Raw genomic sequence first — 27473 nt, forward strand, 5'->3', positions numbered from 1 at the left:
TGAACATAAAAGGAAAAACGAGCTTTCTATGTAGAGATGGCGCAACAAATGATAGCATGAAGATATTCTGGCTTGCAGCAGCATGCTCTCGATGCTGAATTGGGAGGCGCTCATGAGACGAGGTCTTATCAGCAAGCCAGGGCAAATAGCTTGATGATGGATTTTCTCGGTTTGATGCCGGTCATTCAACTGCCTCTCTCCTCTCTAAGCGGCCGCTCCTACGCTGGTGTACCGAGCCAAGACCTAGAGCATGGGCTCTGATACCAAGTGTTGAGTGATGTCAGCTATGGTGGATGATGATCTGCAGGACTCATGGTGTGCAACTGAAGAAACGAGAGAGAAGGTCGACACGATACACAGAGGAAAAAAATGAACGTTATGCACTGTATTAAAGTCTATTACATATATATGAAACCACAAAACTTTCCATGCACACTAATCTTGGACTGACTCTTCTCTGCATGCTATAAGAGGTATTCCCACGGGCTTGGAATCCTAACTAGAAACCTAACAGTTTAATCATATATGAATGGAATACCTTTTCCAAATGCAAGCACCTATGCTTACACCTTGAAAGCTTGTGGCCTTATGCAAAAGCTTCACATGGGTGAGAGAATTCACGATGAGACTGCTAGTAAGGGGCTATTGGAGAAACATGTTATTCTTGGCAATGCTTTGGTCAATATGTTTGCTAAACGTGGTGCCCTTACAAAACAAAAAAAAGTTCTTCATAAGCTTTTTGTGTTAAAGGTCATTGCTTGTATTGCATTGTAATGGAATTGGCCTATTTAATTTGAGAGTAGCGGAAATTAATAGTACTTTTGAGAAATGACTTTGTGAGCATAGCGAGTGAACATAATTGAATATAGCAACATAATCATAGCAATTAGTTAACTTGGCATGAACAATACTTTTGCAAGAGAGAGAATTTAGAGAACGTGACAACAGTTGAGGACCGGATTTATGTGGAGCCGGTCCCCCCTCCAATAGGCATTTGTATTATGATTTCTCCCATTAAGAGAGACTTGTTACAATACAATCTTTGTGTTCCTTGTGACCTAGGTGATGCAATGAAGATGGAAAGCTTCATGCATCACAAACATAACATAAACTTGAAGAAAGATTTAACTATCCCAAGCCTCAGTCCCAAGACCTCAAACACCTTCGAAGGTGGAGAGAGCTAGCAGGGAATGAGGGTAGGGAAGAGGAAGAAGAAACATTTCGTAGGAGAAAGAATTAGTTCCTCACTTATCATAACTCTTGTTGCTAGCATATATAATATCATAGTAATGTAGAAGAAGGAGATGGCAAGCTTAAGCATTGAAGCATGGCTCTTGGTTGGATTTGCACTCCATATCCAAGAGTGTTGGTATAGGCTCTCAACCTCTACTTTCTTGGAGAAGGAGAGGGAGCTCTTGCACTTTGCATAGCACACAATGAGAGTGTTTGTGAGTGTGTGTGGGTGAGTATACCCCCTAAGCAACCCCCTAGCTTGCTTGGGTCGACCCCCCCTTGTAGCTCATGCTTGAAGCTCATTGGACCCCTCCAGGCCTAGCCAATCACAAGAAGGAGGCATTACAAGCAGCAAGGGTAGCCTTGAGACAAGTGTCCCCCTTTCCCCTTTGAGAGAGGGGGCTAGATAAATGCTAAATCAATTAATTAAATCTCCTAAATTATTATTGGACCCCTTGGGTGGCCAACCAATAGGCTTCATGCACACCATGAGGGCAACTTGAGGAGGAACTTGACAAGTGTCTCTCTTGCTTTCTTTGTACCATGCATGCCTTGTGTGAGTGTGTGGGTGTTCTCTCTCATCCCCCCTCATGTAGGGCTCGCCCCCTCCTTGTAGGGATTGAATATTTGACTTTTTGACACCTCAAGCCCCTCATACATAGGCCCAGTTCCCACCACAAGCTTGGCCGTTAAGCACTTTAAGCTTGGGCTAGGTTCTCACCTTAAGTGCAACCCTAGCATCTCAAGCATGTCAAGCACCTCAAGAATCTCAATAATTAAGCACCTCAATCATCAAGCACCTCAAGCACCTTAGTCATCAAGCAGGACAAGCACCTCAAGCTGGGTCGGGTTCCCACGCCTCAAGGTCAGCCCTAGCTTACCTAAGGTCAAAGGACTTTTACACACATTATTGGAGGTCTTAAATGAAGCTAACCCTAAGGTCTTATGCTCCATTGGTTAGCCTTGCTCTTTGATAGACCATCTCTCATTTGGGCCCCTTTACCATTTTCCCCATGTTGAGATAGATCTATAAGCACATGTCTATATCTTAACCCTTGTTCCCCTTTATTCTCCCACATTAAGTGATCAGTTTAATATGAGAGAATCATTTGGGTTGGTTAGATATTAGATATTAGATTTTATGACATTACCTCTCTCTTGAAATCATAGTCGTCCTCGACTATGAGGTTGAAGAGATAAAGCCTTAGTCATTAGTCAATTTTACTTAGCGGGTAGAGGATCCCTTTTTTTTACCCTACGACATCTTTCCAAGATGGATGACTAATCCATTTGGTGCTTGGGAGACATAGCTGCCGCAAGCATGTCTGTTCTTTAGTCCATTTCATTGTCCCAAAGTAGAGTGACAAATTCTACTTGGTGTTCGAGAGACGTCATCATCACAAACATGATTCTAAGCATGCATAATAGTTAAAATTGTGCACAATTAAAAAGAGGACTAGTCTTATAAGACAAAAACATGAGTCATTTAAAAGAAATTTGTACATTTGCTTACTCTAATGTAGCATTGTAAGCATTGACAAGGTTCATGCTATCCTTAAGCTGTATTCCTTGAATCCATCTAGCATCTTCAAAAGGATTTGAACTTAATAAGATACCGTCGGATTATCTTACCATGTCATAGTACCTTGTCTTCATGCCGAAGGACAGCTTCGGGTTGTAGCACCTCTTCTTGGTCTTCCACTTCGGGAGGGTCTTCAATAATTGGTTCAGTTGGTGGCTCTCCTTTGTAGGGCTTAAGTAGGCTTACATGAAAGGCATTGTGTATGAGCCAATGGTTGGGCAACTTGAGTTGATAAGCCGTCTCATTGATGGGCTTCAAGATTTGGAAAGGACCATAGTATCTTTTTGCTAGTTTAGCATAATACTTTTGATGGCCCGTAGGATTTTTGCCCGTTGTTTGCCTTAATCGAGCCTTAGGAAACTTGAGTAAGACCCAATCATTTTCTTTGAACATTAAGGCTCTTCTGTGCTTATCAGTAGCAGCTTTTTGCCTTTGTTGAGAGATGGATATAGCCTCCTTAATCTTTTGAAAAGATTCTTATAGGTCACGGCTATACTCATCGGTAGCGAAGATCTTCCCATGTACTTTGAGTAGCAAGGACTTTTAGGTCTTCCCTCAATGATCTCAAAAGGTGCTTTTCCCGTAGATGTATGTACAGTATTATTGTAGGCATACTCTACAAGAGGTAAGTATTTTTCCCATTGTGAGCGTTGATCTACTTCGGTAACATAAGTCTTGAGTAGATCGAGTATCGTAAGATTGGCTATCTCACTTTGCCCATCCGTTTGTGGGTGATAGGCCGAAGAGAAATTCAATCTTGTTCCTAGATTTTCAAAGAGACCTTTCTAAAAATTACTGGTCATTCTAGGATCTCTATTCGACACGATGGATGTGGGTAATCCATGGTGCTTGAAAATCTGAGATATGAAGAGAGTTGCCATTTGATGTGCCTTAATAGTCTTTTTTGACAGGAATAAAATGTGCTTGCTTGCTAAACCTGTCAACTATTGTCCATATTCCTGTATTCCCATGGATAGACTTGGGTAATCCAAAGATGAAATCCATGGATATACTCTTCCATGGTGAATTTGGGATAGGCAATGGTTGGAGTAATCCAGGTTGCTTCCCTCTATCATACTTGGTCTTTTGGCATACTACACATTTTGAAACATACTCTTGTATGTCCACTTTCATGGTAGGCCAATAGAAGTACATCTCTACTCCTCGGAGAGTAGGTTGAATACATCTATGCCCCGCATATGGAGGAGCATGGGATTCATACATAACTTTCTCACGAAGGGAATGGGTAGCACATAGCCTATTGCCGTGGAGAAGATAACCATCCTGCAAGGTGAATGGTTCCTCTTTCTTCCCCAAAGCAAGGGCTGACATTATGTCTCTAAAGTCAGGGTCAGTAGCATACTCATCTATCATAGAGATAGATCATTGTGAGTAGCTATAGACACCGCATTAACTTTGGGTCGTCGTGAAAGTGCATCGGCCACTTGATTGTGCTTACCAGCTATGTGAGCAATATGGAAATTAAATTGCGAAAGAAAATTTGCCCACCTCATTTGTTTGTCGGAAAGCTTGGTTTGCGTCATGAAATACTTGAGACTTTGGTGGTCGGTTCGTAGGATAAATGGAGTCCCCAATAGGTAGTGCTTCCATGTGTCTAGGGCATGTAGAACAACTAAAATCTCTTTCTCATAAATGCCCAAGACTCGTTCATCAATATTGAGCCTTTGGCTCTCATATGCTATGGCATGCCCTTCTTGAAGCAAAACTGCTCCAAGGCAATCACCACAAGCATCACATTGGACCTCAAATGGCTTTCAGAGATCCGGAAGCACGAGGACTGGTTGGGAAGTAAGCTTCTCTTTGAGATTTTCAAAAGCATTTTTCTCCTTAGCAGTCCATACAAACTTAACGTTCTTCTTAGTTAAGTCGTGTAGTGGTCCTGCTACTTGAGAGAATCTGCTATGAAGCGTCTATAGTATGCACACATACCAACAAAGCTTCTTTGCTCATGTAGATTTCTTGGGTTAAGCCATGCTTTTATTACCTCTAACTTTGATGGATCCATTCGGATACCATCTTTAGAGATAATATGACCTAGGTATTGAATCTCTTGAAGGAAGAATTCGCTTTTCTTTTGGTTGAGAAAAAGCTAATTCTCCCTCAATGCTTGAAAAATCACTTGGAGATGTTGCTTATGTTCCTCCAAAGACTTGGAGTAGATGATTATATCATCAAAGAACACTCCAAAGAATTTGCGGTATGGTCTAAAAATTTTCTCCATCAAACGATTGAACGTAGCTGGTGCATTGGTCAAGCCAAAAGGCATGACTAGATATTCATAAAGACCAAACATTCTGCGAAACGCGGTCTTTAAGATATCTTCATCCACTATCCTTATTTGATGATAGCCACTCTTAAGGTCAATCCTACTAAAGTAGGTAGAGCCTTGTAGCTTATCAAACAGATCTTCTACCCGAGGTACGGGAAATCTGTTTTTGATAGTGATATGGTTTAGTGCTCGATAGTCCACACACATACGGTATGTACCATCTTTTTTTTGTACTAGAAGGACTGGAGAACAAAAGGGAGAGGAACTAGGCCTCACCATCCCTTTGTCTACCAACTCTTGTACTTGCCTCATGATCTCCTCTTGTTGATCTTGTGAGACTCGATAAGGAGGCTTGTTAGGTGGTGAGCTTCCAGGAAGGAGCTCAATGCGATGGTCATCATCCCCTCATTTTGGAGGTAAGTCCATAGGGATATCATCGATTAACACATCTTGGAATCCTTTTAGAAAATTAGATAAGTCTAACTCTTCTTGATTCCTACCATTTACATTTGATGAAACATTAGTATCTTTTAGAGACTCTTTGACAAAAATCCTGTACGCAGAAACTGAGTCCTTCATTGACTTATCAAAACCAAGAGGATTTACAAGTGGAATAGTGCGACCACGCTCACTAGCATCTATATACATGTTCTTTCCTTTGTGAGGTGAAGTAGATTTTCCTTTCAGGGAACTTCGTGTTGGCAGCCATGCGATCAAACCATGGTGCCCCTAGGATAACATCCTCATGTTGGAGAGGAGAGATGAAGAAGTCTTCTTTGTCGACATAGCTTTGGACATGAAGCCTCAACTTCCCAATCAAGGGAGTAACGGAGGCTTGTTGTCCCTTGAAAGCTGCATCAGCCACTACTATATCTCCCATCTCAAAAGCTTGAATGCCCAACTTGGTGGCCAACTCCGTTGATATGAAGTTGAGAGTAGAGCCAGGGTCAAACAAGATGAAGGCATCATGCTCTCTTACCTTTCCCGAAGCATAGGAAAGTGATGATCCTTTGCAATGAGCATCCTCTTTTGGAGCTTCGATGGTGGAAGCCCTAGGAGTCTCATTGCGAGTATTCTTCTTGGGGCAAGAACGATAGCCATGTCCTTGCTCCCCACACTTGAAACACTTATGGTCCTTGCGAAAAGCTGTAAAATACCTTCTCCTTGGACCGATTGTTGTTGTTGTTGGAATTGACTTGGGAAGTATTTTGAACATTGGTTTTCCCCTTTGCATAATTTTTGTCTTTGTTTTCCATGGGCTTGACATTACGTCTAGCCCCTTGATGGAAATTGATGCGTGAAGCAACCATGGTGTGATGAATTACTTCGCAAATAGTACCAGGCCGTTGAGAGTTGATGTATTCGGCCATCTCTTCAGGTAATCCCGCACAGAATTGCTACCTTTGTTCGGCCAAGTCTATCTTTTGAAAGACAGTAGCCTTGAGATGTAAATCCCAAAACTTGTCTACATATTTGTGGATAGACTCATGGGAGAGGAGCTTCAAGCTGCGCCATTCGGTAAGCACTTTGTCCTTTGCATCGCTTGCAAGGAATTGCTTCATGATGGAAACTCGTAGAGTTTTCCATGTCTTTGGGGCTTCACCATTTCCACGAAGGCTAGCCCACCATTGACGAGCTGATTTTTGGAAGTGCATAGCTACATGGCGTAGCTTGGAGGACTCTGTGAAGCCCTCATCTCCAAAGGCCGCATCAAATTGCTGGATGAAGGACAACACTTTGTCGGTAGCACCGAAGGTGCCATCATAGGTGAGAAAAGAGATACTCTTTCCTCCCTCCTTGAAATTCTTTAGATTTTGTGACCTTCGCCATGCACGAAATGATTTGCGATGTCCTCCCCTCTTGTATTCTCTAGGAGAATAGCCATAACTTTCGTCGGAAGAGGAGGAAGGTGAAGAAGAAGGAGAAGAGGGTGACCTCTTCCTAGCCCTTTTCTTCCTTTGTTTCCTCTCTTGCCTTTCAGAGTGATGAGGAGAAGGACTATGTGTTGATCTTTTCCTCTTGGGAGGAGTGGGCGATCGTCTAGACCACCGTCTTCGTGGAGCCACATCTTCAGAGGAACTTAAACTTTCATTGCTTTCTTGCTCTTTGGATTCCTCCTCTCGAATGGGAGAGAGTCTTCTTTTGGGGGTCTCTTCAAGAGGCCTCCTAAGATCTCTCTCCTCTTGGAGAGGAAGGGAATTCCATTAGCACGAAGTTGTTGAGTAACTTCGGCTTGCAAAGCAGGGTTGCCCATAGCTTGCTGCAACCTAGTGACGAGATAATTCACAAAAATGGGAGCATCATCATTAGCACCTTCATGTGCAAAATCAAAGCTATCAATTTTCATTCTACTCTCTTGATTATTGTCAGCCATGTTAACAAAATTTATGTATGTACTTAGTGTATGCTTTGGCAATTCAAAACCTTAGTTGCCACTCCTCTTAGCCTTTTAAATCGGCTCTTAAGTATCTACACCCACGGCTCGAAGTGGTTAATTATAGAGAGTAGAGGAGTAGGTCTAACAGAGCGGAGTTGCCAAGGGCTAGCTCCTATCGGACTTCTTATGGCTCAATAATGGTAAAGCCGTAGGCAAGTCTAAAAAGACTCCATTATTAAGTCCAAAGCTCCCGAGGTGTGCACCATCCCCCACATAGTGGGCTCAACAAAACCGATAATAGATCCCAGTTCCACTTACCCTAATATAATTAACAACATCAACCATTTATAGGCTACTTAAGGACCTCTCTTCTTAAGCAAGAAAAGAGAAACCAAATTCTCAAATACCAATGTAATGGAATTGGCCTATTTAATTTGAGAGTAGCGGAAATTAATGAGAGTACTTTTGAGAAATGACTTTGTGAGCAAGCGGGTGAACATAATTGAATATAGCAACATAATCATAGCAATTAGTTAACTTGGCATGAACAATACTTTTGCAAAAGAGAGAATTTAGAGAACGTGACAACAGTTGAGGACCGGATTTATGTGGAGCCGGTCCCCCCTCCAATAGGCATTTGTATTATGATTTCTCCCATTAAGAGAGACTTGTTACAATACAATCTTTGTGTTCCTTGTGACCTAGGTGATGCAATGAAGATGGAAAGCTTCATGCATCACAAACATAACATAAACTTGAAGAAAGATTTAACTATCCCAAGCCTCAGTCCCAAGACCTCAAACACCTTCGAAGGTGGAGAGAGCTAGCAGGGAATGAGGGTAGGGAAGAGGAAGAAGAAACATTTCGTAGGAGAAAGAATTAGTTCCTCACTTATTATAACTCTTGTTGCTAGCATATATAATATCATAGTAATGTAGAAGAAGGAGATGGCAAGCTTAAGCATTGAAGCATGGCTCTTGGTTGGATTTGCACTCCATATCCAAGAGTGTTGGTATAGGCTCTCAACCTCTACTTTCTTGGAGAAGGAGAGGGAGCTCTTGCACTTTGCATAGCACACAATGAGAGTGTTTGTGAGTGTGTGTGGGTGAGTATACCCCCTAAGCAACCCCCTAGCTTGCTTGGGTCGACCCCCCCTTGTAGCTCATGCTTGAAGCTCATTGGACCCCTCCAGGCCTAGCCAATCACAAGAAGGAGGCATTACAAGCAGCAAGGGTAGCCTTGAGACAAGTGTCCCCCTTTCCCCTTTGAGAGAGAGGGCTAGATAAATGCTAAATAAATTAATTAAATCCCCTAAATTATTATTGGACCCCTTGGGTGGACAACCAATAGGCTTCAGGCACACCATGAGGGCAACTTGAGGAGGAACTTGACAAGTGTCCCTCTTGCTTTCTTTGTACCATGCATGCCTTGTGTGAGTGTGTGGGTGTTCTCTCTCATCCCCCCTCATGTAGGGCTCACCCCCTCCTTGTAGGGATTGAATATTTGACTTTTTGACACCTCAAGCCCCTCATACGTAGGCCCAGTTCCCACCACAAGCTTGGCCGTTAAGCACTTTAAGCTTGGGCTAGGTTCTCACCTTAAGTGCAACCCTAGCATCTCAAGCATGTCAAGCACCTCAAGAATCTCAATAATTAAGCAACTCAAGCATCTCGAGCACCTCAATCATCAAGCACCTCAAGCACCTTAGTCATCAAGCAGGACAAGCACCTCAAGCTGGGTCGGGTTCCCGCGCCTCAAGGTCAGCCCTATCTTACCTAAGGTCAAAGGACTTTTACACACATTATTGGAGGTTTTAAATGAAGCTAACCCTAAGGTCTTATGCTCCATTGGTTAGCCTTGCTCTTTGATAGACCATCTCTCATTTGGGCCCCTTTACCATTTGCCCCATGTTGAGATAGATCTATAAGCACATGTCTATATCTTAACCCTTGTTCCCGTTTATTCTTCCACATTAAGTGATCAGTTTAATATGAGAGAATCATTTGGGTTGGTTAGATATTAGATATTAGATTTTATGACAGCATTGATTGCAGGATATGCCTACCATGGCTATTGGCAAGGAAGCTCGAGGTTGTTTTAACCAGATGCAAAATGAGGGTTCTTACCAGAGAAAGTCTCTTGGAGTGCTCTTATAGGATATGTGCCACAAGTGGATACGATCAGAGACAGGTAATGCTGCAACTTACCTGTTAATGAGTGACATCTATGTAGCTGCAGACATGTAGGAGGCAACACCAAGCATTAAATGCATGAGAATTCACAAAGCAAAAATATTTGGTTGAAGCTACAAGAACTTGAACTTAAATTTCCCTTGCAAGGAGATTCCCCAAATTTGCATTCTCACAAAATATTTTCCCCTTGGTCCAAAGAAGTTTTGCTTTGTCTGCATTTTGAGATAGTGACCATTGCTTATGCAATCATGAATACAGCACAAAGGATGGATATACCAAAAACTTGTAGGCTTGTGGGAATTGCCATGTTGCAGTCTGCTACCTCGTTAATATAAAAAATAGAGAAACATATACTAGTGGTTAAAGATGCAAGTTGCCTACACAACGAGGACGTTACTGGGTATTGTTTAAATCATATACAAAGCAAGATGTGACCTTTGCTTGTGTTTTGAAGGTACGTGTCCTTGTGCCAGAGGGTGTGTTGCTGACCCAAGTCACCATGAGATTTTCAGTCAGGGGCTTTTTGAATTATGATGTCATGTTGTGATTGAGGTATACGTTGAAAAGACATCTTTTGGAATGCATGTGATAAACCAATGCGAGGCAACTGGGAAGCATTTCAACAAGAAAAGCTTAGCCAACGATATTGCATTGGTTTTACGAAAATTGACAAATGAATGTAGAAAAAGAAGGGTAAGGAAAAGCCTCTTAATTCTTTATTTAGTAGTAAAAAAATAGTGAAACAAACACAATATAAATTTTGTGTTGCTGTGGGAATGGCAAGTTCCCATGTATTATAAAAATTGGAAAGGACTATGAAAACTTCCCCATGCAAGAAAAGTTCGATGTTTTCTTTTTTACCAAATATAAAAAGGGAATAATATTTAAAAAGAATGATGATCCAAGTCATTTGTAATATGATGTTCTTTTTTGTGAGGTATACATTTCAAAATTGAGATATCGATTGTACATACTAGACATGGTACCAAGTTAGAAACAAAAACAAAGCAAAAGCTCTCTCTCTCTCTCTCTCAGGGTGCACACATCTACATCAGGTCGGCTGGTGAAGATTCCCATATGTCCCACCAATCATTTGAACTGTAGCGTATCGCTTCTGCATCGCTTCCCTGTCGCTTTCATTAGAAAGTGCTTCCTCTCCCGTAGCCGTTTGCAACGTTTGCTAGGCGGTGGCCAACTAAACTTAGTAAGAGTCACATGTCAGCTATTCGCTCGCGGTGTGCAAAGCTACGAGCAAGCTGCACTATCACCTGTTTGCTCACGATGTTGACTGCACAGCTCGCAAAATCCAGAGCTGCCGGCTGCTCGTGACTGCAGGTCGGTGGGAGACTGGTAGAGCACTCGCTGACGTGCATGTGCGCTATCATGGCGGCCGGTGGGAGACTAGTAGAGCACTCACCGTAGCGGCATGTGTGTGACAATGGGTAATCCGGCCGATGGGAGACCAGCTTGGAGCTACCGGTCGGCAAAGCGCATGTGCGCAGTCTATCTCTCTGAGCCGGTGTGTGTGGCTCCCCCTCCGTTTCTCCTTGCATCGCCCTTGTCTCTTGCGCTGATGTGCATAGAAGGCTGGGACCGTTTGTGTGGCCACTGTCCAGGCATCGAGCTCAGCAAACTAATGCACACTTTAATAAAGCTATTACATTATATTAGTACTTTATTGTGTGCACAAGGGCTTCTCTAAGTTTTGGAGTTTAGCTTTCATGTCGCAAATTTCGACACGTGTAAAAGGCTCCCCCTTCCGTCATATTATGTTAATTTAGATTCTAACCTTATGGTATGCCAAAGTGATAAATAATTTGTACCCCTTGACTACGCAATACAGACCATAATATAACACTTCCTGTCCCCAAGGGCTCCGCTCTTAATTAATTTGGCTTGACTTCACTCTAGCGATCAATGCCGATCATATACGTGAGCAAAAACGGTGCTGGCTGTAGAGGTACGATGGTGCGCGCGCGCGCACACACACAATAGAGAGAGAGAAGAGAGGAGAAGGCAACCATTGTTCTTTGTACAGGTATTCCAAGAAATTTTGGGCCATGGCGTTGAAGCAGAGGCTCCACGAGGCTTTCAAAGGGGCCGTAGAGAGAATAACACCAGCGCGAACTGTTTCCGCTTTCAGAGAAAAGGGCGTCTTGACACCAGATGAGTTTGTTCTTGCAGGCGATAATCTTGTTGGCAAGTGCCCAACTTGGTCTTGGTATGCTTTTTGCCATCTATATATTTAAGATTTACTGAAAAAAAAAACTTGTAGACCTTGATGTGTCCAAAAAGAAGCTTCTTCATTTAACGTATTGGTTCATGTAGAAGGTGTACCATGAAGTATGCATTAATCAGGCAATAACACTCAAATGAACAAAACTAAAGCTAGCATAATCTAGTTGGCTCCATGTATCTCATAGTGGAAGCTGAATCCACATCCCCTTTAAAAGAAGAACACCTGGACCATGGATAACTGCCACAACTGTGTAATTGGATCACCCAAGGTAGGTGAATCCAAAGAAAAATATATTTGTGGAGCTGAAGAAGGACCACTATCCACGTGTATGAAACGACATTCCAGTTTTAGGATAGGGGAAACAAGTGTGTCCTGAATGGTATAGTCTCCGAGGATCAATACAGAAGAAAAAGCACAGGAACTACTGCTCAGATGCATTGGGAAGAGCAACCATCACAAAAGATGAAGCAACCACCGAAGTGGCTCAAGGAAACATCTGCCAAGATACTAATTGCAATGTGGGCTAAAGCACACCATCCAAAGCCACAAGAAATGGGCAAGGAATCTAAGGACTTGAAGACACCTACATGGTTTCCCGTTGAATGGATCACAAGAAGTCGAGCGAAGATAATAACTTGGAAGCCGCTTCTTAAAGAGAAGTATCCTCAAAAGTACACTTTGGGTAACAACTGACTCAACCCCCCGTCTCAGAACAGAGCAAATATTATCACTGAAAGCTCTAGAGCTAAAGATGAGATCCCCCATCGAGAGAAAGCCCCCTTCCTGCTCAATCGTGGGAAAATAGGAAGACCTGAAAGGTCGTTACTTGAGGATTATGTTTGCCAAAGAAGTCATCAGAGTTCAACATGACCTATGTCAAGTGCAGCGGAAGGGTTTCAGGATTTTAGTTCAGATCTAGTAATTTGTACAAACACAAGGTTACTTTACGTCACTTGAGAGAAATTGACTACAATGAGAGAGAGAGGTAGACAGATGACACCGCGTATCGGTCCCAACCACCCGCAAGGCCCCCCTTGCGAGAGCAAGTACTTGTTTCAGATTACTAGCATCTGCCCACCCTCAAGGCTCCCCTTGCCAGAGCAAGTACTTGTTTTAGATTACTTGCACAAATGCTGATACAATGGCTAAATGCTGAATCCTATGCTGTATGCCGAGGAATTGCAAAATGCTAGGCTGGATCTGATGGAGAAATATAAAGTTGAATCTGATGTTGACTCTGAGGATATGCAAAACGCTAGGGCTGATCTGTTACAGGCTTGGACACTCCAAGTGAGAAATCAATAGCAACACACGAACAAAAACTTTAAAATCACCGAACTTTACGAGAGAGTCGACACGGCACGACGGAGTTCCGCGCCCAGAAGCACTGGCCCCAAAGACTGGCGCTCCTTTTGGTATATCTTCATTATTGCCCACAACAAAGTACAACTCCCAAGAGTCCTCTGCCCTCAAACTCTGCGTCCAGATGCTCTGAAGAGTGAGAGGCCCAAGGGCTCTTTTAAACTCACATGGGATGCCCAAAAGTAGAGCCCCATAAGCAATCAATTCAAAAGCACTTTCCCCCAAAGTGTCTGCTACCAAAAGCTCACACAAAACTGCCACGTCATCAGCCCAACGTAAATTGCGAAAATCCGTACAGCTTGCCATGTGGCATCAGCAGCGCAAATCACGGGATTTCGTACAGTCCTACCACCATTTCATCGCATTTTACGGGCATCCTCCTCAAAGTTCAAGCTTTTGGTCTTTAGGGTTTTAGGCCCCACGGCCGGTGCTCGTAAGTTCTTCAAGTTGGTCGGTTTCGTTTCTCTTGTCCACTCAACCATTTCTCTTCCAGTTGGTCATACCCAAGGTGGTACCAAACGTACTATACGTGGCGTATATGCACGTACTGTACGTTGTTCCATACAGGAAATTTTTTTATGTACGTTAAAATACGTACTCTTGTAAAAAAACCGCAAAGTACTAAATTTTCTAGGACATTTCCAATATAAAACAAGAGAGAAGCCAACAACTTATAGAGACATTCAAAGACATGTTTTACAAGAAAACCACATACAGTGTAACTACTGCAAGAGGCTTAAAAGTTAAGACGACATTGATAATTGAACAAGAACATGAAAGCTCAAGATGAGAGACTAGAGGAAGATTGGGTAGAAGAGATACCATTCTTACCGTTCTTACCATTGTGAGAAGTTTGAGTGGTACTTGGAGAAGTCTTGTTTTCCTTAGGCTTTCCCTTGTTGTGCTTCATCTCCTAGGAGAGAGCAAGTGCTGCCGCCTTGTTGAGATCCACGGGGTCGAAGACTTCTACATCAAACTTGATATATTCGTCCAACCCAAAAAGAAAAGCCTCTTCGCGCTCATCATCCGATTTGCATAATTGGGTGCCGAGCTGCAAAACACGGTTAGAAAAAGACATCACTGGCATACCAGTTTGCTTGAGATTGCGCCAATCCTCTTTCAACCGCGCTAGGTACTGTGGTGGCATAAACCGCGCCTTGAGCTTGTCTTGGAAGGCGGCCCAATTGAAGGAAAGGGGCGTGCCTTCCTCGGCTTCCTCTAGGTGCACGGTCAACTGTGCTTCTTGCCATGCGTGGTACCAATTAATGGCATCACCGGCAAGGTACATAGCTACCGTCAAAACCTTGCTATTTCCTGTCTTCTTAGTTGTCGCAAAATAAGCATTAAATTGATGCAACCAAGAATGAATAATCATAGCATCCATCTTACGATCATACTTACTGAACGTGAACTTCTCTGTGACGGGGTTGTTGGAGTCCGAATCTTGGCTTGCGCCATGTGATGAACCACCAACATCTTTGGTCGGCTCGGGTTTCGAGGTGAGAACCTGTCGGACCAACTCTTGCATGCGTAGGTCTCTCTGTACCTCACGCTCGGCCTTCAAGGCCGCTCCTCTCTCTTCGGCCGCCTCCTTTCTTGCTTCGGCCGCCAAGCGCGCTTGCGCAAGCTCACACTCGAAGTCGGCCTTTCTTTCTACTTTTCTTTCTTTTCGTTCCTCGGCCGCCAAGGCATGCTTGCTCACGCTCGCTGTAAGGTGCATCCGAATGAATGTTTGAACTTTGCTCAAGATGAGTGCTCCGAACTGTGCTCAAGGCTCCTTTTGTTCTTATGGAAGGGAGAGCCTTCCGTTCTTAATGAGAGAGTGCAATGATCACAAACAAAGTGAATGGACACTGTGCGTGTAAGTGTATGAGACTGAGAGATAGAGAGAGAAGAGAAATACGACACCAGGGACGTAAAACCCTCCTCTGAAGGCCCCACTCTCGCCCAGAGTGGTTTACTATTGATTGCACAAACGGGTACAAATTGAATGCATGTGACTGATGCAAGTCTAGGCTAGATCGATGACGACGATGGGGATGGTGAGATCGATTTAAGGGCTGAAATCTGTACTCTTTATCTGCTGTCCAAAAACGCTGATAGGCTGAATTCTGCTGCGGCTGAAAATGCAAGAGAAAACGCTGCCTTTGCTGGTCTTTATGGCTGAAAATCTGCGGGTCCTTGGGGCTGAAATCTGATGGTTCTTAGGGCTGAAAACTGATGGTCTTTAGGGCTGAAAATCGCCATGCAATGGAAGGGCGATATGGGCTCCAAAAACGCTAGGGCTGCAAATCTGGAAAACGCTAGAGGTTGGGATCTACTGGTGATGAAGATAGGATGAAAACGCTAGGACTGAGGATCTCTGGCGATGTTTGCTTGGAGGGAAAAACGCCAAAGCTGAGGTTATGCCGGCGATGGATCCTTGAGAAAAACGCTAGCATGGGGAGTCTTCTGCTTGGAGGGAAATCGCCACCAAGGGGGTTCTTGCTAAGAAGTTGCCTGTTGAGCTTGGGCTCCTGCTGCCTCTTCTACCAATTAGTGCTAGTCTAGGTTTGCTTTTATACAAATTTACTCAATTTGCCTTACCTACTTTCCAACAAAAGTCACTTAAACATAGAAAATTGTCAAAAATAGGTAAAAGAGGCTAAATGCACTGGAAAATTCCCCTGAAGGATTCTGATGGATTCTGATGGGAATGCTTATGATCATGCTGTGTGCAACCAGAGGATATGCATCTACACTAAGTGACTGGGCATGCACGGTCTGCGAATAGACTCACAAAAGTGCCATATCACTTCTAAATCTAGACTGACTGGACTGACTGAACCCTGATCATGCTGTAGCTTGTCCACGGACACATAGGGTGACACTCGCGATCCAAGGATGCCTGTCTTTCTTGGCGGTCCCGTTCCATGGAGTCCTGTCTTTCTTGGCGCTCACGCTCTGCGGTCTCGCGTCGCGCTTCTTGGTGTAACATCATGTCCATCATCGACAAAGCCGCCATAGGATTTGGTGCAATCCCTGGCGTAGATGGGGAAAGGGGAGGGTCAGAAAAACCTCTTGGTGGGGAAAATTCTTCTTCGCCACTGTCATGCTCATCACCTCCATGCAAAGTATCCATTCCGCTTCGGGTGATGACCATACATTGAAGTCTTGGATTCTGAAGTTCACGAGGAACTTGGGTTCTTGTGGGTCTTGGTTCTTGAGGACGATGAGGACGATGACGAGATGGACTGAAATCTGAAAGCGCTAATGGCTGAAATCTGCAAATCTTTATCTGCTGAATTTTGACTCTATGTCGGTGTCGATGTCGATGGCGATGATGTGACGACGATGCGCTGAAAACGCAGATGCTGAAATCTGCGTTTTCCGGGCTGAATTTGCAAACTACGCTGGATGTGACCGTGCGGCGAGTATCTGCTGCGGGAAGGTGAGATCTGCGAGGTTTGGGGGTTCTACTACGGAGTCTGGATGCTGAAAACTGAAAACGCTGATGTTATTCTGGGTTCTGTCGCGAAGGAATTGCAAAATGCCGGGCTACTGTGCTGCTCCAAAAATGCTAGGCTGATCTGGTACCTGATGCAAACACGCTATGGATCTGCTATGTCTGCTAATGCCGGAGCTGATCTGCAATGCAAAAACGCTAGCTCTGTTGATGCACAAAACGCTAGGGGTCATCTGTTGCAAAAACGCTAGGTGTCCTGTTGGGCTCTTGCTAAGAAGGTGCTTGTTGAACAAAGTGTTCCTGCTGCCTCTTCTGCCAGAAAGTGCTAGCGCTAGGGTTTCTTATGTACTTGGCTTGCTAAATTGTCCTACCCAGTTTCCCAACAAAAGTCACTTAAAAATAATAAGTAAAAATTGGCTAAAATAGGGAAAATAGGTCTATGCACTGTAAAAATGCTCTTGATGGGTTCTGATGGAAATTTGATGATCATGCTGTGTGCAACTAGAGGATATGCATCTTCTCTAAGTGTCTAGACATGCACGGCTTGCGAACAGACTCACAAAAGTGCCAGAACACTTCCTATTCTAACTGAACTTAACCCATGTCATGAAGTAGCTTGTCCACGTACACATAGGGTTAGATGTGCACGTGACAATCCTACTCAAAAAGTCTATCTATATAGTAGTAGAAAGCACTAAATAGCTAGCTCAAAGCTAGCCTATCATCCATGTGATGGTGCCATCCTCAAAAATCATCATCAAATGCAGATGAAGACTTTGTTGAAGAGACCAAGTCCCCATTCTTGAGGACATTGCTCTCTTCGTCGTACTCTGGCTCTACCATCACGCTGTGCCTGATGTAGATCATCCTCTACTGCATCTGTCGAAGCCTCAATGAGATGAATAGCCTCGTTTGCCTGTTTCCGAGAAGAACGAACAGGAAGATTCCCTTTACGAATGCTCTCCCTTCGAGTACTATCTGGGTCTGGAGCATGCTCACGCAAAGGAATAGCCAAAGCTCGTGCGCGTGACCTCGTCACACGCCGATCAACACTCTCCAACTCTTTGTGAAGCAGCCGAGTAATCTCCTCCTGCTCATTTCTGATCTGCAGCTCCACCTCATCTATATTACTAGGATCTACCACCATCTTCACGCGTGTTGGGTCCGCCTATTGAAAATTGAGGAAATATTATTTAGTATTTACTAAGTACTTAATGGTCGAGTGTATCATGATTCACGATTTAATCGTTCATGTGAAAATTAATAGTGGACTTGCTTGGGTGTTCCGAAAGCGTGGTAGGCTCGCACATGCCTCATATTTGCTTGGCAATAGACTAACTTCTCTAGTTGAGAAGTGCTGAGACGATTGCGGATCTTCGTATGTATCAAGGAATAAGCGCTCCAGTTGCGCTCACATGCACCAGCCGAGCAATCCTATAGCAATGAGCATTGAGATTTAATATATGGCAATAATAAGTACAAAAACTATAAGTCTCAAGATTTTCAATTACCTGTGAAAGTACTCGTAAAGCCAGATGCGTAAGCGTTGGAAGACCTTGTCTTCCATAATTCTGCCACCATGTAAGAGGAAACTTGGTAGCCTCTGTTGCTAAATTGGCTTTATCTGACATAAAAAATAATTCTAAATGAATTATTGGATTTATAAGTGAGAGGGTTTTCTCACTTGGAACACCAAGGAAAAATAATTCTAAATGAATTACTGGAATTTTAAGTGAGAGGGTTTTTCTCACTGGAGACATCCGAGTACAGAGTATTCCTAGTGCGTCATTCAAAGTAACGACGAGAGCACTGAGAACAGGAATATTTGTAAGGCTACCAGGAACGGGTACTTCTTATGCGTCACATTGGATGGGTGACAGGGAGCATCGGAAAGAAGTATCCGATCATTCGGGAACGGACATCTCCGATGCGTCATAGGGTGGGTGACATAGAGCATCATGAAGGAGATTGTACCGTAAGTTCGGTAGGAAGTGACTAGGTGATGGGTATTCCTGATGCGTCACAAGGTGGGTGACGGGTGCATCAGAAAGGGGATATCCATAGCCGAGAGGAAATTCCGAACTGTGTTAGAATTGTGCACAAGGAAAAGAAAGCACTTGAATGAAGATGGGTTCAGAGGAAACTTTGAGGAAAAACAGATGCTTTCTGAGAAAGCGGGATTGCTTTTCGAGAAAGCAAATGCTTTCCCGCAAGGAAGTTTATGTCTGCATTGCAATTGTGCATGTGATTGCATCCAGGGACGCCTGGGAAGTGCTCTGAAAGCATTGTTTTAACTTATAAGGTTTTATTGAGTTTTTGGGCAGATTCAGACCATTTTTAAAGGTGACCGGCCGCCCACTTTATAAGTGGGCAGCCTATGATTAAATAAAGCAATAAAAACCAGCCATCGATTTTTCTCTCTCTTTTTCTGGCAGAACAGCGGAAAAAAAAAGAAACCCAAAAAACGGCCGCGATCTCTACGCAAGCAGCCAATGCTTTGCTATCTTTGCTGTGGCCAGGGAGCTATAAAAGCATCACACGCCCTCCTCAGAGGGAAGACCAGTTTTTCGCAAGGAGGAGATGCTGCTGCAGATTTCAACCGCAAAGAAGATGTCGCGGGTGATACCCATGGCTGTCCCAAGTGTACCAGATGACGCCAAGACCAAGTGCGCGAGTTCCCTCGCAAAGAAGTGCCTACGGAGCGTGTTTCCATCGCGACAAGTTGCTGTGTTTCTCTGTTTTCAGCCCACAAACGTCGTAGACGAGGCTGATTTACGAGAAAACACCTCTTTTGTGTGCAGAATTGGTAGAGACTATTTTCTATATAGAGATCTGTCACCAGGAGGTGTATTTTTCTTGTTGCCTTCCGTAAATATGTACTAGATATTTTTATTTATTTTTATTTTTACTTGTTTTCCCCGGAACCCTTGAAAAGGTGCAAGTGGACATTGCATGGCCAGTGTGAAACGGCTGCGGCCGAATAGGTTTCTCACAGCGGGAGTCTGGGTCGGTTAGTCTGGGACTGGTTGGGCCAGTTAGCACTGAATTCTGATGAGTATGGAAGCCTGTGTGCGCCAAATGAAGTTTGGGCCACTCGGAAAGTCACTTATAACTCTATGAGTCAGTGGGAACTAGAGAATTAACTCAAAAGGGGCAAACTGGACACATGGCGGCTCCAGGCAGTTTTGCCACTTCCAACATGAAGAGGGGACGCCCAATTTGAGAGAGGAGGCTGATTTTTTATCATAAGTGAGCTACAGTGTGTGTGTGAGTAGTGGGTGCAGGTCTACAGCTTTAATGGAAAGCTTTCCTTCTCCTCTGTCTCATGTAGCGCGATGATTTGCTCTCGTGCATCTCTCTCCCCTTTGGCACATATGGTAATGCCCCACTAGTTGGGCTACTCAGATGAACATGTACAGTTCTGGGGTTTATGCGCGTTTGCCAAGGCAAGAACCTTCTGAACAGGAACCGGATTAGCTATCCCCCACAGGTACGCACAGTTCCATCGCGAAAGATTGCGAGTTCGGAGAGTTTTCTCGCGCGAAAACTCGTCCAATTCACAGGGGAACTGTCCCATTGCGTGCGGGAGCCCTTGGGACACGCGTAGGCGTGTTCGCTCCGCTAAAAACGATCAAACAGCGAATTACAGCCTGCTGTGTTTTGCTGCAGGTTTAGGGTTTCGCGCCTAAACTGCAAGGGAACACCGGGGGAGCCTCGTGAGAGCCTTGGGATGCATGTACAGGCTTTTGGGCACCCGGCAGTGAAAAACAGGGAATTACAGCCCGCTGAATTTCTGTGACAGCTCACCAGAAAGCTTCCAGATAGCGAGGGAATCCGTCCTAGACAGGTGTTTTTGACCTACAGGGGTTTTTGTGCCGTTATGCTGCCAAAATCAGGTCGAAAACCTGCATTTTCAGCCCTCGCCAGGTTTGGACAGATTTGTGAAAGCTTGTGCGAAGTGGTCGGATCGTCTACCTTAATTTGAATAAAGAAATACCGAAAGGGGCGCCAGTCTTTGGGGCCTACAGGGTGTCGGTCTCGTGTGCGCAGTGACATTCTAGTCGTTGGACGCAACTGTGTTCTCTTCCCTTCTTAGTGCTCTGTATAAAGTTAACAGGTAATTGAAATAGTACCGCCCTCTACGGTGTACAGGCTGGTTATAAGATCTCTTCTAGGGAATTGCTTTTTTTGAGAACCGAGTTGCGTTTCGAGCATCCAGACTTTGAAGGTAACGATTTTCATGTTATGATCTCTAAGTATTTGTTTGCAGGTGTACTTCCTCTTAGTGAGGGAGTTGGAGCAGAGGAAGGCATGAGCCTCTGCAGGAGAAAGCGCTCTGAGGAACTAGAGCCAGATCAGCCCAAGGGCTTCGTACCCAAGTTTGGGAAGTAGTCCACGGATCGGAGAGAGGTAGTCTCTCCAATTGTGATCCGGAAGTTGGGATTCCCAAGCAAGGCCTTCGTGTTCGGGAAAGTAGAGTTGTTCTGTGGGAAGAGGACTCTGGAAACAAAGTGGGAAAAGAGAGTTGCAGGGATGCCATGCCTTGAGTCTTGAAGGTGAGATCCAGAGGCGAGAACCTCGATTCTCGAGGATTTTGGAATAAGGAACAGAAGTTCCTTGGAATAGGGTTTTGCCCTAGGAATAGGAAGCCGAGGCTTCTGGGAACCATCAAGTCTTATTCTAGAACGAACGTGGTAATACGCTTGGTTCAAGTGCTTGTATAGACTTCTCCTCAGTAATAAAGATACTATGATGGGGGGGAGCAGCCCATTTGCTGGCCCCCAGTACTGTGTCGATCTTCTCACTCTCTCTCTCTCTCTCTCTCTCTCTCTATCTATTCCTCTCTATATCATCTGGCTTCAATATTAAGTGTTAATTCTATTTATCCGAATATATTTTATATTGCTATGTGCTCCCGTTTGTGACAGCCTCTGGCCTCAACACCACGCTCTAGCAAAGGATGGTCCTAGATTGTTCATGAAGCTGATCATCTCTGCATCAATCTCCAGCTGATCGTCAATGTCGTACATCATATTGATGTAATCATCCTTGAGCTTCAAGAGACTCCTCTCATGGAAAAGCTCTGGTGTCTTGTAGAAAGGATGAAGCAATGCAGCCATCCCATGAATGGGACGACTCATGAAAGTCCATCTCCTTTCTACAATGGCCATGATGTCATCTCGGTTGAAATTTTCAGCAATAAAACAAAGTTGAATTGGCAAATTCAAATGACAACAAGAAGATTTGCAACGAAAGCAATAATCGATTTCAAAAGACAAGTACTTATCGGTTCTATGTCAAAGATTTGCACTCTGTAATGTGTCTCTTCATCTCCATGAAGAGATGATAGACTAAGCCCAATGTAGAGCTCTCCATGTCGATGTTAGGTGCAGTGGAACGATTGTTTGCGCTTTGCTCAAGATGAGTGCTCCGAACCGTGCTCAAGGCTCCTTTTGTTCTTATGGAAGGGAGAGCCTTCCGTTCTTAATGAGAGAATGCTATGATCACAAACAAAGTGAATGGACATTGTGCGTGTAAGTGTATGAGACTGAGAGATAGAGAGAGAAGAGAGATACGACACCAGAGACGTTGTAAAACCCTCCTTCGAAGGCCCCACACTCGTCGGCGAGAGTGGTCTACTTATGATTGCACAATCTGGTACAAATGGTATGCATGAGACTGATGCAAGTCTAGGCTACGTCGACGATGACGACGGTGACGTGACGAAGTCGACCTAAGGGCTGAAATCTGCAATCTTTCTACTGTTGTCCAAAATCGCTATGGGCTAAAATCTGCTAATCTTCTATCTGCTGAATTTTGACTCTATGTCGGTGACGACGATGCGACGACGACGCGCTGAAAACGCAGATGCTGAAATCTGTGTTTTCCGGGCTGAAACTGTAAACTTTGCGGAAACTGATCGTGTGGTGAGGAACTGTTGCCGGAAGGTGAGATCTGCTAGGTTCGGGACTTGATCTGCGATGTCTGACTGCTGAAAACTGAAAACGTTGGTCCTAGGGCTGATTCCGTCGCGATAGATTTGCAAAACGTTGAGGTTGCTGGCAGATGCAAAAACGCTAGGGCTGAAAATGGAGTTTCTGTCGCCGGGATTCTGCAGATGCAAAAACGCTAGGCTGATCTGTTGTGGTCTCGTCGCCGTGGCTCTGCAAATGCAAAACGCTGGCTGATCTGCCGTGTCTTGTCCAGCCAGAAAGTGCTAACTTGGGTTTGCTTATATACTAACTTAGCAAAATTGCCCTACCTACTTTTGTTGGAAAGTCACTTAAAAATAATAAGTGAAAATAACCAAAAATAGGGAAAATAGGCTAAATGCACTGGAAAATTCCCCTGACTGAATCTGATGGATTCTGAAGGGAATACTGATGATCATGCTGTGTGCAACCAGAGGATATCCATCTACACTCAGTGACTGGGCATGCACGGTCTACGAATAGACTCACAAAAGTGCCAGATCACTGCTAATCTAGACTTGACTGGACTGATTGAACCCTGATCATGTTGTAGCTTGTCCACGGACACATAGGGTTGGAGTGTCACGTGACATCCCCTCCTTTTCAAAGTGAGGTACTGGTACCGAAATGTATGGCGTGGAGGGAGATCGCCAATAGCATCCGGAATCGTAGAAGGGACTCTTCGCCGGCCCACTCTGATGTGTGGGTCGTGCGGTACTTGAACTTCATAAAGATCTGCAACGCTTGCTTCTTTGGGCCACACCGAAAGCGACACAAAGTCTTCTATGGTTCCTTCGATGCTTCAACTTCGTGTAGAGTCGTGCTTCTTCCTTCTTCAAGAATCTCCATGGCTGAAATTCCTGAAACCATTTCCAACACAAAACCATGAACATACCTATTCCATGTAAAGTGAAGGGAAAAAATCTCGTCTTCCACAAAGACTGTGCATGCAATGTAGGTGAACAAATAGACGGAGTGCCAAACGGTTCACCACACACACGCAAACAATGAGATCGAATCTTTCGCTTAAGAGCTAGAGCAATCAACTGTGGCAATTCACAACTGAGATGCCCATGCTTGGTGCTCACACTTTCATGTGCTCGTTCGGAAACTGTGTCATGCCAAGGAAGAGACATGGAATGTGACTTCCGTACATACAAACTTTTCAGCTTTTCACGAAAAATCCGCATACATTCGTGCTCATCCATGAGAGAAACGTGCTTAACATACAATATGTCATGCCTAGGAAGAGGGATCACATAAAGATGCTGACTAAAATATAGGAAACGATCACGAATGAAACACTCGAACAATGCGTGCGTATCAATCATGCGAACACATAATACTTCCTGTGAGGGTTCTTTGGACCTAGGCTCGAGAGCCAAGATCGCTTCTTCGTGAATGATCAAATCGTCCTGTGGGGGTTCTTTGGACCTCGACTCGAAAGCCAAGATCGATTCTTCATGATTGATCGAATCTACAACGAGGTTAACGTCGCTAGAAAAAGCATCCACTAACACATCATCCTGGTGAACAATCACATCATCTTCATGCAACTCATCATGCTTGTGAGAAATCACATCTTGATCATGCAAATCATCAGGCTTGTGAGAAATCACATCTTGATCATGCAATTCATCATGCTTCTCATAATCATGCAAATCCTGTGGGTCATGCTTTGGAGAAGAAGAGACTGAGAGAGTCTCCTTTCCCCAAATCTCTTGCATCTGTGCCTGAACTTGAGAATAGAGTCGCCAGAACTCTTTGTTTTGTCGGTCGCTCTGTTCTTGTATTGCTTTTCTTTCTGCTTTGTCTTCTGCGTGTTTGCGATCCATTTCTGCTTTTCTTACTTTGGCTTCCAAGCGGGCTTGCTCGCTCGCACGGGCTATGACTTCCATTCTTTCTTGGTACTTACGCACTATGGCTACGATTCTTTCTTCGCTTTCTAACTTCCTGTCCATCATCCTCTTGTCGAAAGCCTCCATAGGAGTTAGTGCAATCCTTGTCGTAGATGGGGAAGGGTCAGAAAAACCTCCCGGTGGGGAAAATTCTTCTTCGCCTCTCTCATGCTCATCACCTCCAAGCGAAGTATCCATTCCGCTTCGAGTGATGACCATTCTGAAGTCGTGGGTTCTTGTGGGTTCTTGTGGTCTGGGGTTCTTAAGTTCACGAGGAACTTTGGTTCTTGGGAGTCTTGGTTCTTAAGTTCACGAGGAACTTGGATTCTTGCGGGTCTTGGTTCTTGAGGTTTTCTTTTGCTTGCAAACCATGTTTGAGAAGGATCTTCTCTTCACCCGAGTTCTACTCTTTTCCGCGGGCGCACCCCATGGCGGCCTTGCGCTCACACCAAGGTTACTTTTTCCCACCTCACGTCGATTGGCCGGCCGCTAAGTGCACGGTCCGCTCTCAATGAGTGAAAAGAGACACAAGGGGAGGCTGGACAAGCCCTTCTTTCTTGGGATTCCTGTCACTCTTCAACAAAGCACGATTAGGAATCGTCACGCCCAAGCGAACTTGGGTTCGTGCGACCTCAACAAGCAAAAAAAAATCTTGTGGTTCTTTCCTTGAGTGATACAGAATACTGTCAAAGCTCTGATTCCAATGTTAGGTGCAGCGGAATGAATGTTTGCGCTTTGCTTAAGATGAGTGCTTCGAACCGTGCTCAAGTCTCCTTTTGTTTTTATGGAAGGGAGAGCCTTCCGTTCTTAATGAGAGAATGCTATGATCACAAACAAAGTGAATGGACATTGTGCGTGTAAGTGTACGAGACTGAGAGATAAAGAGAGAAGAGAGATACGACACCAGAGACGTTGTAAAACCCTCCTCCGAAGGCCCCACACTCGTCGGCGAGAGTGGTCTACTTATGATTGCACAATCTGGTACAAACGGTATGCATGAGACTGATGCAAGTCTAGGCTACGTCGACGATGACGACGGTGATGACGAAGTCGACCTAAGGGCTGAAATCTACAATCTTTCTACTGTTGTCCAAAATCGCTATGTGCTAAAATTTGCTAATCTTCTATCTGCTGAATTTTGACTCTATGTCGGTGACGATGTCGATGACGACGATGCGACGACGACGTGCTGAAAACGCAGATGCTGAAATCTGCGTTTTCCGGGCTGAAACTGTAAACTTTGCGGAAACTGACCGTGCGGCGAGGAACTGTTGTCGGAAGGTGAGATCTGCTAGGTTCGGGACTTGATTTTGCGATGTCTGACTACTGAAAACTGAAAACGCTGGTCCTAGGGCTGATTCTGTCGCGATAGATTTGCAAAACGCTAAGGTTGCTGGCAGATGCAAAAACGCTAGGGCTGAAAATGGAGTTTCTGTCGCCGGGATTCTGCAGATGCAAAAACGCTAGGCTGATCTGTTGTGGTCTTGTCGCCGTGGCTCTGCAAATGCAAAACGTTGGCTGATCTGTCGTGTCTTGTCCAAAAACGCTAGCCAAGATGCTGTGGAGCAAAAACGCTAGAAGCCTTTGGGGTCGTGTTGAGAAGGTGCCTGTTGAGCATGTGCTCCTGCTGCCTCTTCTGCCAGAAAGTGCTAACTTGGATTTGCTTATATATTAACTTAGCAAAATTGCCCTACCTACTTTTGTGTTCTCAGAATTTCATTCTGAGGTCAGCTCGGCCACCGTTCGGCTTCAACAAAGTTCTGCGCAGGCCATTTTCGACTACGTGGTCTCGGTGGGTGCAGATCTGACTCTGCAAATTTGGGGTTTCGGCCTACGACTGTAGGTACTGAGGATATCGGCACTCCCAGAGTGCTGATTTGTGGCTGTCTACACATGGAAGGATGGCTCACAGTTCTTGGAGGCGTGTCACATACGACACGGGCGCATCTACACACAGACTGTAGGCGACATCCACTAGTTCATCAGGTAGCTTGTGTTTGCTGCTTGATATTCCAGATTTCATCTTGACATTGTAGGTATTTCCACATGGGATGTATTGTCAGAGATGATGTATGTCTGTTGAGGGTTTGCTGGCTGTGAGTCACGCAGCAAACAACGGCCGCAACGGTTACAACATACAGTGGGAAATTTGTGGATGTATGACTTTGTGGGAAGTCACGTATTACTCTAACCATAGCTATTCCTTGCATCTTACTAAAACGTATTACTCTAACTATACTTTTAACCCCAATTTAAGTGTTTTTAAACCTTATAATTGTTTAAAAATACATTTTATTAAAAAAAGAAACTTAAAAACAAAACAAACAACAATGTATTGTCAGATTTACTGCAGCCTTTGTTGAGGGTCAAGTGAGGTTTTATTGAGCTGAGGGATTCTCGAATGTTGAGATCCTTTCGGTGATACAGGTTTTGGAGCGATCCCTCGAGCACCCTGAGATAGGCAGCTGGGATGTATTGACTGCGAGTTAGACAGTTGGGATTGCATCTTTGCTTTATTGCCGTTGAGGCATTGTCGCAGTCTATGCTTACAAGACAGTGACAGGACAGTGAGAGATAGTACAGGTGCAGGACAGGTTTACCCACAGCTTACAGTGTTAGAGAGAGAGTGGTTTTTTGAGCTGTTTTTGGTATGTTTTTGAGTACACCAGAGCCATTTTACAAAGGAGACTTTGCCGAAATTTCTGCAGAATCTGAAGCTTTCTTGGTTCATTTGACCGGTTGATATTGGTTCAGAGGTCAGTTTACAAGGGAAACTCTGCCGAATTTTTCCCAGGAAAGTAAACTACTGTGAAGCGTAGCTATGGCTGGATCACAGGACACTGCGCTTTATAATATCAAGAAGCTAGATGGAACCAATTTCCC

At 44.3% G+C, this 27473-nt stretch overlaps 1 protein-coding gene across 2 annotated transcripts in view; it reads left to right on the forward strand.

The window, feature by feature from the left end:
* Positions 1-11481: 11481 nt before the first annotated feature.
* LOC147419569 (autophagy-related protein 3-like) overlaps positions 11482-27473 on the forward strand; it is an 83652-nt gene continuing 67660 nt past the window's right edge. For both annotated transcript variants that reach the window (XM_086505438.1, XM_086505439.1), the window contains exons 1-2: positions 11482-11634; positions 11713-11895. In XM_086505438.1, coding sequence (XP_086361564.1) covers positions 11735-11895 — 161 coding nt within the window. In that variant the 5' untranslated portion in view covers positions 11482-11634; positions 11713-11734. The remainder of the gene's footprint in view (positions 11635-11712; positions 11896-27473) is intronic.

Source organism: Adiantum capillus-veneris, chromosome 29 (genome assembly GCF_014529385.1).
Source record: "Adiantum capillus-veneris isolate H3 chromosome 29, ASM1452938v2, whole genome shotgun sequence".
Lineage (NCBI taxonomy): Eukaryota > Viridiplantae > Streptophyta > Polypodiopsida > Polypodiales > Pteridaceae > Adiantum > Adiantum capillus-veneris.